Source organism: Geotrypetes seraphini, chromosome 17 (genome assembly GCF_902459505.1).
Source record: "Geotrypetes seraphini chromosome 17, aGeoSer1.1, whole genome shotgun sequence".
NCBI lineage: Eukaryota > Metazoa > Chordata > Amphibia > Gymnophiona > Dermophiidae > Geotrypetes > Geotrypetes seraphini.
In genome coordinates, this window is record NC_047100.1 from 41,506,549 (window position 1) to 41,518,569 (window position 12,021).

The window sequence follows — 12,021 nt, forward strand, 5'->3', positions numbered from 1 at the left end:
TTGCCTCAGATACCAACTTAACTTGTAAGCTCTATAGTGAAGGGACATCTACTGTACCTGAATGGGTTTGCAAAGGTATGTAACTAATGCCTAAGGATTAGACCTAGATCTCTGTGCTGGACGTTCTCTACTAAACAATTTAATTGTCCTCCTCAGGTCTGTCCCATTTTCCCATCTCTCCTGGCTCATGCTCTCACTCCCAATCAAGTTCTTTCTTCTGGTATTCTCCATCCGTGCATGAAGTACAGGCAGTCAGATGTAGGTGATCCTCTGCCATCACTTTCAAGTACACCTTTGTTTTCATGGAGAACAGACACAGGAGGGAAGTCTTGTGCTTATGATAAATGTCTCTTCTTCCCTCGGAAGAACTTTGCTAGCCAATGAGTAGATAAGATCATCAGCCACTGGGCACTGTTTTTAAAAGAACCCAGAGAAAGGGGGAGGGGGGGAAGATACACATATCTTCATCAAACAAGATCTTGTGCTGAGAATTTTCGAGTTCACAGGCCAGGAGCTGGAGATGTGCTTCATAAAGACGAGGTTGTGGAATCCACAACCTCGCGCCCATTGCACACTGTTGGAACATACTGAGAAGCAGAGCCTGTGGGGGAATAAAGAGAGAATTACAACAATGGCAAAAATTCATCTAGTTCTTCCTCTCTTAGGAACTTCAACCTGGGCTACTCAAGATATTTTTGCCGTGTTAATATGCCAACTTTAGAAGTTAAACTTACAGTTAATATTGAAATAACTCCCCCCCCCTCCCAAAGTTGTATTAAAGAGGGCAGCAATGATTATTTTTTAATACAGCTCTGATGTAGACAAAATGTTTTGGTTGTCCCTCCCAAATTTTCGCCTATAACCATGTATTGAGAATGGAAAGATGCTAAGGCAAATCCAAATATTTTTATCCAAAATGTCCATCAGAAACTCTTTCCATCCCATTGATAACTTGCGTGATTTCTTTGACAGCCAAATGAAATCCCCGAGCATTGATAGCCTCCATTAGTATCAGAGGCAAACTCTTGAAGTCCATGTATGCCATTCTGTGATTGGCCTTAAAATAAAGTGATTACTGTGGCTGGAAGGAGATATTGGGTGATGTGTTTTTAATAGCTTTCAAATACTGCCATGTCTTTGCTTCCATAGGATACGTAGCCAGTCTCAACACACAGCACTGGTGTGTTGCGAGGCACAGAAATCATAAGCTGAGCCACATAACCACCTGAATGATGTTTAAGTAACGTTGAGGAAAAAAAAAAAAGGAACAAAGTCTTAAGTAGTCGGTTGAGTGGGCTATTGAAACATAGAGAGGACTTAGGCCCATAAGCAACTCTAACTACTACATTTCCTCATTTATGAACATAAGAATTGCTGCTGCTGGGTCAGACCAGTGGTCCATCGTGCCCAGAAGTCCGCTCATGCGGCGACCCTCTGGCCTAAGACCAGCGCCATAGCTGAGACTAGCCCTATCAGCTTATGTCCTTGTTTATTTATGGTAGAACGTGTGAGTCCACCAAAACCCTACTGTACTGCCATTTGGGTGACACCTGCAGCCATAAGTGCTGTTGGGGTGGACACAAGTAGGTATAGTAGGTTTTGGGGGCTCACCATAAATTATAAGGGGGTTATGGTGAGATATACATCTGGCACCCTTTATGTGAAGTTCACAGCAGTGCCTTCTACAATCTAAGGTGTTCCATTGCTCTGTTGGGATGTCTGTGTGGCCAGTCCATGTCCAAATGGTCTGCATTTGGACTTTCTCAACATGGATGTCATTTTGATCGAAAATGGAGTATAAAGTTAGGCATCCTAGTGGCCAAGACATCTAAGTAGATGATTTTCAAAAAAATAATTAGATATGGATGTCCAACAGTTTGCCATTTGAAAATGGCCATTTCTGTTCCTCCAGCTTGGGACTTAAATGGGTTTAAAAAAAAAAAATGCCCCTACTTGTTTCAGTGTTATAAAAGGCCACCAGATAAGGTGCTGAAGCTCCTCTGCGACTTCCATACTTTTAAATTAAAAAAAAAAAAGGTACGGGGCGTGTGTGCACGCGTGGGGGGGGGGGGGGGGGGGGGCCACCGCCTCGCTCACCCTTGCTACGCCACTGTACTGGAGCAGTCTGTGGGTGGAGCCTGGGAGGAGCCAGCATTTAACCAAGAAGTGGTGATATTCAGACTGCTTGCCTGTTAGAGGCTAAGTTTAGGACTGCAAAATCCATATTCATTTCAACAATTAGCTCCAAGTATTCAATGTTGGGGCTCAATGGCGTAGCAAGGGTGAGAGGCGCCCCTCCCCCACCTTATCTGTCCCCCACCCCCTTCCCTTCCCCCATATCTCTTTAACATTTCCGGCGCGAACAGCAACCCCAACCTGGTGCTCGTGCCAGCGTCGGCTCTTCCTCTGATGTCACTTCCTATGTGCAGGTCCAGGAAGTGATGTCGGAGGAAGAGCAGCAGCAGTTTGGGGTTGCTGCTCATGCTGGGAACGTTAAAGAAGTATGGGGGAAGGGATGCCCCCACCAAGACTGCCCCAAGGTGGACTATCCTCCACTCCCTCTTACTATGCCACTGCTGGGGCCCAGACATGGCTCAGCATTGACTGGAGTTAATTTTATTTTTAAAAAACACCAATTATTGCTGGCTGAATATTGACTGGACTAAATTTTAGTTTCTGGTTTTGTTTTTTTATTTTTTCTGCATTTGGACTGACTTAGTGGCAAGCACTGTGAACAGCCGTGTGAAGATCCAATGGTTGATTCCTGGACTAGGCCTCTCTTTCTCAAGCCAGTGCCATACAAGCAGCATTCACAGTGCCGTGGAGCAGTAGCCTAATGGTCTGAGAACCAGGTTTGATTCCCACTGCAGCTGCTTGAGACTCTAGGTAAGTCACTTAGCCCTTGTTATTGTTCAAAACTGAGACTAATACTGGTTAATCTTGCTTTTGGAGAATGTAGCTCTTAACTGAAGATTGTCACAGAGTTGGAAGGAAGATAGAAAAACAGAAGTCAAACCCAGGCAGGCTAGGATAAAACTGCAGGATTGAGAAACTGGAACACTCTTTCCTCTAACGAAGGACAGAGCTCCTGGCCCTCAAGACATCATAATAGGGTTAGTTTTTAGCTTCCTTGCTCGTTTTCATTCACTCACCCTGGGAGCAGGCAGAGCCTGCTGCAGTAACACTGAACCGGTTTGTTGCAACCCGATGGCTGGCAACATTCTTCTGTGGCTGGAACAGGATGATATGCAGTTTGGGAGTGAAAAGGCAGCCAAGGACCACTGAGCCACTCAGACTTATTGAGATGCACATGGTGGTTGTCTGGACCTGTGGGAAGAGAAGGAACGCAGATTAAAATTTCAAAGTTAGGACCAAAACAACCTAGCAATAAAACGCTCAAGTGACCCATTCCTGGAGGAAACAGACTGGCTCGAACATTTGGACTCCCGACTCGTGAGGCATTTTGCTCTCTGTAATGCTGGTTTCAAATGGAAGAAGGGCTTTAGATGCCATAATACTTTGGGATGAAAGTTCAAAAACTAGGCCTGACCAAATGTTTCTTTCCGAGACTAGCCAATTTTCAGCTCTGATCTTGACAAGTCACCCATTACTTTGGGCTTACAATCCCTTATTCTCAAAAAAGGAAACTGCAGAGATGATGTACAACATGCCAAGTCTTTAATCGGAATCAATAAATAGTTTGTATCTAAAAGCTATACTGTAGTCCACTTTGGATTATAAACCAGGACCTGACACGGTCTGTGTTTCGAAAAACACTTCTTCCCCAGGGGTCCTAAAGGTATTAAAACCACATTCTAGTGAACCATTTGGTATACAACTGGAAAAAAATGCAATTTGGTGGACAGAAAATCGAATCCGTCTCTTTCACTTTCGTTTCAGTATAGCATTGCGTAGGAGCTTACCAGATTCGATTTTCATGTCAGGTCCTGGTTTATAATCCAAAGTGGACTACAGTATAGCTTTTAGATTCCGATTTTGTACATCATCTCTGCAGTTTCCTTTATTGTTTGTGTTTGCCTAAGGTCAATAAATGGTCATCAACTTGTTCTTCTCAGGCCCTCCAAAGCATACCCTGAATCCATAAGAAGTGCTTTTTACTTCTTGGCTCCTTTGCTGTGGAACAAGTTATCCCGTTCACTAAAATCTGAAAGGTCATTTATTAATTTTGAATCTGGTTTGAAGACCTAGTTTTTCTCTTGAGCCCTAGCCTAACCTTGTCAGCAGATGGAGAAGTTTTGATGGTGGCTATCTTGTCTTAGCATATGAAGGTGTTCATTTTAGGGGTTTCCTTCCCTACTTTTTCTTGTAGCTTGTAATTGCGTTGTTCGACTGTTGATCTCTGTCCTATATTTTCACTTTTTAATCTGTTCATTGCTCTGATTTGCTCTATAAAAAGGGTGATTTTTAACAAACCTTCCCCTCCTTTACTAATGTGTAGCTCGGGTTTTAGCGCAGGCAGCGGCAGTAACTGCTTCAATGCTCATAGAATTCCTATGAGCGTCGGAGCAGTTACTGCCGCTTCTGGCGAAAACCTGAGCTACACATTAGTAATGGTGGGGTCTAATAAACATAATTTTTATCTATATATCTCATTTCTTATCCATTGGCTTTCACCAACTATGGTCCCTCATCGATACTCATTTTACACGACAAAAAAATTTTAGGACCTCCAGGTGTTATCCAAGGACAGTAGGCAGATCCGTCGGTGCCGTCACCCATCAGTTAAGAATATGCTGCCTGCTTGTCCTGGGATAACCACCTTTACCATATCACTAAGAAGCACTATGTAAGATGCATCCAGCACATAGCTCCCATGGTTGAAGTGAAGCTAAACTATAGTTGCCAACTAAGGCCCTGAGAAAAATATAGTCACTTTCTCCAGTCCAGCCCCCACCCCGGTGTTGGGTAATGCTTTTGTGAATCTCCCCTTCTCAGGCACTGCTGTAATCTTAAAACTTTGGGCAGCCGGAAGCATTAGCGATGTGATTCTTTGGCCGTTGGCCTGCCCTGGAAGCCTTCACCTTGAAGTGTCCCGCTTACACAGGAACAGGAGGAGTGAAGGATTTTGGGACAGGCCGACAGCTGAAGTATCACATCCTTCTGGCTGCCCGAAGTTTTTAAATTGCAGCAGTACCAAAGGTACTGGGGAGGGAGAGACTCACAAAAGCATTACCCAACTCTTGGATAGCCCGAGTGGGGGGCTGGAGAGAGAGGCTGTGCTGGGGTAGGGTTACCAGACGTCCGGGAAAACCTGGGCATGTTCTCTTTTGTAGAGGACTGTCCGGGCTCCCAGACTGGCTTTTCAAAACCCGGCATTTTTTCTGGTTTTTGGAAAGTCCCGACGAACTCTGTCCGCATATGGAAAGCCTCTGAGTATGGCTCAGATGACATCATACATATCCGCACATACTCCAGGCCCTCTAGATGCAACTTGAACTCGTTGCAGAAGAAAGGAGGCTTGCAGGGGGTGGGACTGGGGACAGAACTGGGCAGGGCGGGGTTATCCTTTGATAAAATATGGTAACCCTATGCTGGGAGGGTGTGTCAGTTTAGGGGCAAGACTAGTGAGGAGGCATGGGTGGGGGGGGCAGAGGACAGGATGAAGGTGGGGCATGGAGCAGGACTGATGGGGTGTGGGCAGAATCAGGTGTCCTCTGTTTTTTTTTAGCTTAGCAAATATGGTAACCCTAAGGATAAGCAGCATAAATCTGTTTTACCGTTTTAGGATCTTCATACCTGAGTTGGCCTTGATAGAACTTTGGTCTGTCCCAGTATAACAATGTTTATGCTATTAGGCTTCCCATGTTCTTTATGGAAGCAATTGGGGGTCTTCATGTTCACAGCAAAGCACAAGTTCTGTCTAGGACAGACGAAGCCAGTCAACTTTTCAGGATCTCCACAACGACTAAGCATTCACTACCCCCATTGTATGCAAATCTATCTCCTGCATAGTCATTGTGCAAATCCTGAAAACCTGACTGGCTAGGTGTGCCTTGAGGACTGGGTTGAAAACCACTGCAATAAAGAGAAGAAACAGGCATGAAATCCTCACTAATACAACTGCACAAGGATAAGCTAACCTTTCACTTCTCTATAAGAGCTCAGAGTAAAGCACCGGTATAGTACTCAATCATCTGGCTTCTGTGCACATCTCTTCCTCTGCACAGTTGGTCTAAGAGCTTCATTAGCATGGGTTTAAACGTGTTATGGGTTCTGTGCTGTCTAACGTCAAAGCTTTGCACACAGCTTGTATGCAAAACTGATTTCTACATATGGCACACTTACGATGGTGCATAAAAGACGAGTTAATGAGCCTGGAGCACATTACTTCATTTGCCTTTGAGTATCATAGTCGATATTTGCTTCACTAGGTGGCAGCGTAGTATTTCTAACCATGAAAGAGGTATATCTATTTCACTTAAGAGTAGCTCGATACGCACATGCTTATTTTGGCTATAAATAGAAAGATAGAGGTTGAGGCCAAGGGTCACCATATGCCCTCTTTAAGAGGACATGTCCTCCTTTGGAACGTCTTCAGCCATGCCCTCCAGGCTTTTAAATTTGGGGGGGAAATAGCCTCTTTTTCTTTTAAGTGCCTATGACCAACTCACCTATCTACGTAATTATGGTTACCAGACGTACGGGAAAAACCCAGAGGGCATCTGAGTACGTGCGGATGATATCACACACATCTGTGCATGCTCCAGACGCGGCCGGAGCTTGTCAGGGAAGAAGAGAGAAGGTTTGTGGGGGCGTGCCTGGAGGTTGGACAGGGTGGGGCCATGTGTTCAGGTTTTTGCGGCCCGAAAAGTGGTACATAAGAACATAAGAGAGGGTGGGTGTGGGAGGGATTTAAAATATGTATTGAAATAATTTTCAAGTGATGTATAGGAATTAAAGGATGTAATATTGTTCACTTGGTGTCAGATGAAAAAATGAATGAAGAATTAGAAAAAAAAAGAACATAAGAATAGCCTTATTGGGTCAGACCAATGGTCCATCAAGCCTAGTAACACGTTCTCACGGTGGCCAATCCAGGCCACTAGTACTTGGCCAAAACCCAAGGAGTAGGAATATTCCATGCTACCGATCCAGATCAAGCAGTGGCTTCCCCCATCTCTTTCTCAATAACAGATTATGGACTTTTCCTCCAGGAACTTGTCCAAACCTTTCCTAAAAGCAGCTACGCTATCCGCTCTTACCACATCCTCTGGCAATGCATGTGAGAGCTTAACTATTCTCTGAGTGAACAAAAATTTCCTCCTATTGGTTTTAAAAGTATTTCCCTGTAATTTCATTGAGTGTCCCCTAGTCTTTGTAATTTTTGACGGAGCAAAAAATCGATCCACTTGTACCTGCTCTACTCCACTCAGGATTTTGTAGACTTCAGTCCTATCTCCCCTCAGCCGTCTTTTTTCCAAGCTGAAGAGCCCTAACCGTTTTAGTCTTTCCTCATACGAGAGGAGTTAATCCCCTTTTATCATTTTGGTCGCTCTTCTTTGGACCTTTTCTAGCGCCACTGTATCTTTCTTGAGATAAGGAGACCGGAATTGAACGCAATACTCCAGATGAGGTCACACCATGGAGCGATACAGGGGCATTATAACATTCTTATGGTTAGCCTGTGCTTGCAGTTCCTAGACGGTAATAATCTATCTCATGTGCGTTTAGCAGCTCTGACAATCCCCAGTGGGCCTCAATGGTTTCAAGTTTGATTAGGTTTTGATATACCGCTCATTGTAAAACTGAGCAGTGTACAATAAAATGGAGAAAAAGAGAGAAATTAGATATTAAGGGGGATGCAAACATAATAATAATGGACATAAAAATACATTAGGGTTAGAAAGTAATAGGGGCGGGGGAAGAACTACATTATCTTGTTTCCAATTTAGGTTTCAGCCAAAACAAGGTGATCGCCGTGACTCTGTACAGCGCTGCGTCCATCTGGTAGCACTATAGAAATAATTAACAGTAGTAGCAATAAGTTTCAGCTGCGGTTTTGGTTTCAGCCAAAAGAATTTAAACAGTTTTGCTAGTGGTTTTGGTTTCGGCCGAAACTGAAAAAACAGCAGTTTCGATCAGGCTCTCGTCGTGGTGGCCATTTTTAATCTGGGCCATTAGGGGTAGGGTTACCAGACGTCTGGATTTTCCCAGACACGTCCTCCTTTTGAGGACATGTCCGGGGGTCCGGATGGCTTTTCAACACCCGGCACTTTGTCTGGCTTTTGAAAAGCTTTCCTTCGTGTAGGAAGCCATGCGCGGATGTCCTGCCTGATGAGAGAGGCAGTGGGAGGAGGGTTTGGAGGAGGGGCTTGGGAGCGTGACAGGGTGAAACTGGGGTGTGATGGGGTGGAGATGGGTGGTCCTACAGCTCGTTGGACAACTGGATTACTAGACCTAGTAAGGTGGACCTGGGGTAAAGGCTGCAGGGATTTGGAAGGGGTTGTGAAGAGAGCCCATATGAGGAGGGGTGGGAGGAGGGGATATCAGCTTCAGGCTGTTTCAGGGAACTGTCTGCTAGCTAATATTCAGTGCTGGTACCCACATAGCTAAGTGGGCAAAGTTAGACCCCCTTTTATGTGGTCTTGGGTGCCCACTTAGCTACATGGGAACCAGCACTAAAAAATCATTGGTACTCGCTAGGGTTATGAGATGTACGGATTTACCTGGACAGGTCCTCTTTTTAGAAGGGCCTCTGCACATATGCGGGTGCAACATGATGATGTCACATGCATGTGCGTGGTGTCATCACATCGCATCCCTGTATGCACAGAAACTCTCCAGACGAGGCCCTGAAGAGATGAGGTTTAAGCTCCTCCCGAACTCCCACTCCAGACTACCCTTCCATTGCCCAGATTTAAGATGGCCAGTTAGTACCAATATTCACTGGCACAGGCTGGTTAACTGCCACTGAATAGCAGTAGGTGGCTCACTTTAGTATAAATCATGTTTTATTGGCACACCATCAATAAACACACAAGACAACACGACCATACAACAAGGTCGCGAACATCAAATGTACCATCAAACACATTTTCACCCCAACCAAAGAATCCCCCAATCCCCACCCACTCCAAATCCCAAACCCCCACCCCAACCCAAACCCACACCATGAGACCCATTCCATACCCAAAACCCCCCAGCAAGAAAGGATTATGCTGAGCAAGCTGTTTGCTTATGCCGCTCAGCACAGATCAAACAAAACAAGAGATCCAATTCCCATCCTCCCACCCACAATGTGTAATCCCACCCTACCCCCTGAACTCCACATACGTCCAACCACTCATACCTACCTTTCACACTCTCTCAAACATCCACCCACCAACCCGGGGAAAACAGCTGAGAGCATAAGGTATCAACAACAGAGTGAATTCAAGACCAGACTTCTGGCCCTAGGGGAAAGCGAGGAAATGTAGGGGTCCCAGGTCTGCAGGAAAATCTTCGTCCGCCGGACAGATAATCGAGCATGGCGCTGCTCCAAGAGCATCAAATTATGAAAACGATTCCTCCAAGCCCAGTAAGCAGGCGCTATATCTTGCGTCCAAACGCTAAGAATGATCTTCTTTCCTATAACAGCACCCTTCCGGATCAGCAACCGATGTCTCCGAGCAGGCACTCGCAAAGATTCATATCTATCCAAAAGCAAGCCTACCGGAGACATCGGAATAGCATGACCAACCAGCCGCTCCAAAAAGCGGAGTACGGCTCTCCAAAAGACTTTCACTCGAGGGCATCCCCAAAATGCATGAAAAAAGGAGTTGCAACCCAGTGTACACTTAGGGCAGATTGGAGAAGAAATGCCCCCAACCTTGTGGACCCGCTCTTGGGAAAAATACGCTCTATACACCACTCGAAATTGGCATTCCCTCAGTTCTGCACTAATAGAAATAGAAGAGATACGACCAATAAGGGAAGGAAAGTTCAGGGACTCACCAGGTATGCCCAGATCTCTACCCCAGCGGCTCTCCAGAGCCGTATAAGACTTCTGAGGAGTAAGCCTCCGCAAAGCCCCATGCAACGCAGACACCGTCAAGCCACAAGCATAAAATTGGGCAAAAAATTGACGAAATTGGTTACCCAATCGGAACCGTAAGCCCGGGCGCGCCAAGGATCCCACATAATGATGAATTTGCCGGTACGCAAACAGACCTCCCACACCCAAAGAATGAAGCATGGGAAAATCTCCCCAAGGTCTCATCGCCCCTTCCACATCCAATAAATGCTCAAGAAGAAGAAACCCTTCTCCAGTCCATCGCACAAAGACCGAGTTATCACAGCCAGGCAGAAACTGCGGATTCCCCCGTATAGACAACTGATCCGAAACTTGATGGTCCCCCCCCAGTAACCCTACCAATGCCTTCCACGAAAAACGCCACGACCTAAGGATGAAACTAGAACGGAACGCGGGAGGCAAGAGGTGAACAGGTAACTGAGACAGCGAAAACAAGTGCCAAGGAGAGAAAAGAGCATGTTCAAAGTCCCGAAAAAGATAGTCATCACTCTGTAAGTACCAGTCACCCAAAAATCGCAACAAGCAAGCCAGATTATAGAGGCCAATATCCGGGAGCCCCGCACCCCCGACCCCTCCCGAGCCGAACAGATAAGAGATCGATATCTGAGACTTCTTGCCCTGCCAGAGGAATCGGGTCAGCTGCCTATGAAGCCGTTGAAGATCGCTACGACGCAGACAAAGAGGCAGCAACTGGAGTACATACAACCAGCGGGGAAAAATAACCATCTTATACAACTGAACCCTTCCATAAAAAGAGAGAGGTAAAGACATCCACTTTGCAAAACAACCCTCCGTAGCGGCCAACAAAACATCTACATTAGCACGATATAACCGTCCCACACTGCTCGTGAGTTGCACTCCCAAATATTTGAATACACCATCCGCCCACCGTAAAGGAAACTGCCCCGGCCACTCCAAGCGCACCGCCTCGGCCGTAGCTAATGCCAAAGATTTATCATAATTCAATTGGAAGCCCGAAAAATCGCCATACTCCGTAAAAAGCGACATAAGAGCAGGAAAGGAGTCCCACGGGGAGGTCAAATGAACCAACAAATCGTCTGCAAACGCCGAAATCTTAAACTCTCGGCCGCCAAGAGAAACACCCCGAACCGCCGGATTAGCAGAGATTTCGCGAATTAAGGGATCCAAGGTGAGTACGAAAAGAAGAGGAGACAAGGGGCAACCCTGTCTAGTACCCCGCTGAATTGGAAACACCGCCGAAGAAACTCCATTAACCAGCACCCTAGCCAGCGGATCATGATATAATGCAGCCACCGCATCACTAAAGAAACCTCCCATACCATAATGTTGAAGAGTACAAAACAAAAAATCCCACAAAACCCTATCAAAGGCCTTATGGGCATCAAAACTGACCAGCAAAGAAGAAACCTGCTCCCGCTCCACCCACTCCAGCGAAGTCAATATTGTACGTAAATTGCGAGTGGACGACCGTCCTTTGACGAACCCAACTTGAGGCTCCGCCACCAGAGAGGGCAAAATACCCGCCAACCGGTTGGCCAACAATTTAGCAAAGAATTTAGCTTCAGCATTCAACAGGGATATGGGGCGATACGAGGAGGCCTGTAATGGGTCCTTGCCGGGCTTAAGCAGAACCACAATCTGAGCAACCCGAAGAGAAGGCGGAAGAGCCCCCTCGCGTACCGCAGTGTTAAACACATCAACCAGAACCGGGGCCACGTCCGCAAGTAGAAGTCTATAGAATTCACTGCGAAAGCCATCGGGTCCCGCCGCCTTCTGCAGCGGAGAACTACCAAGAACCAGCGATAGCTCTTCAACTGTAAAAGGAGCTTGCAAACGCGCATTCTGAGCTTCTGTCACCACCGGATGAGGGACCTGATCCAAATAAAGATCACCCGCCAACGAAGAAACCGGTGGAGCAGCATACAACTCCTGGAAATAATGATGAAACACCGCCGCCATATCCTCATCTTTGTGGACCAAACCACCATCTGCCCGGCGGAGATGGA

At 46.1% G+C, this 12,021-nt stretch overlaps 1 protein-coding gene across 1 annotated transcript in view; it reads right to left on the bottom strand.

The window, feature by feature from the left end:
• Positions 1 to 527: 527 nt before the first annotated feature.
• GRM2 (glutamate metabotropic receptor 2) overlaps positions 528 to 12,021 on the bottom strand; it is a 60,064-nt gene continuing 48,570 nt past the window's right edge. Inside the window, exons 4-5 of the mRNA XM_033926630.1 lie at positions 3,153 to 3,327; positions 528 to 601 (exon numbers count right to left, since the gene is read on the bottom strand). Of these exons, the coding sequence (XP_033782521.1) occupies positions 528 to 601; positions 3,153 to 3,327 (249 nt within the window). The remainder of the gene's footprint in view (positions 602 to 3,152; positions 3,328 to 12,021) is intronic.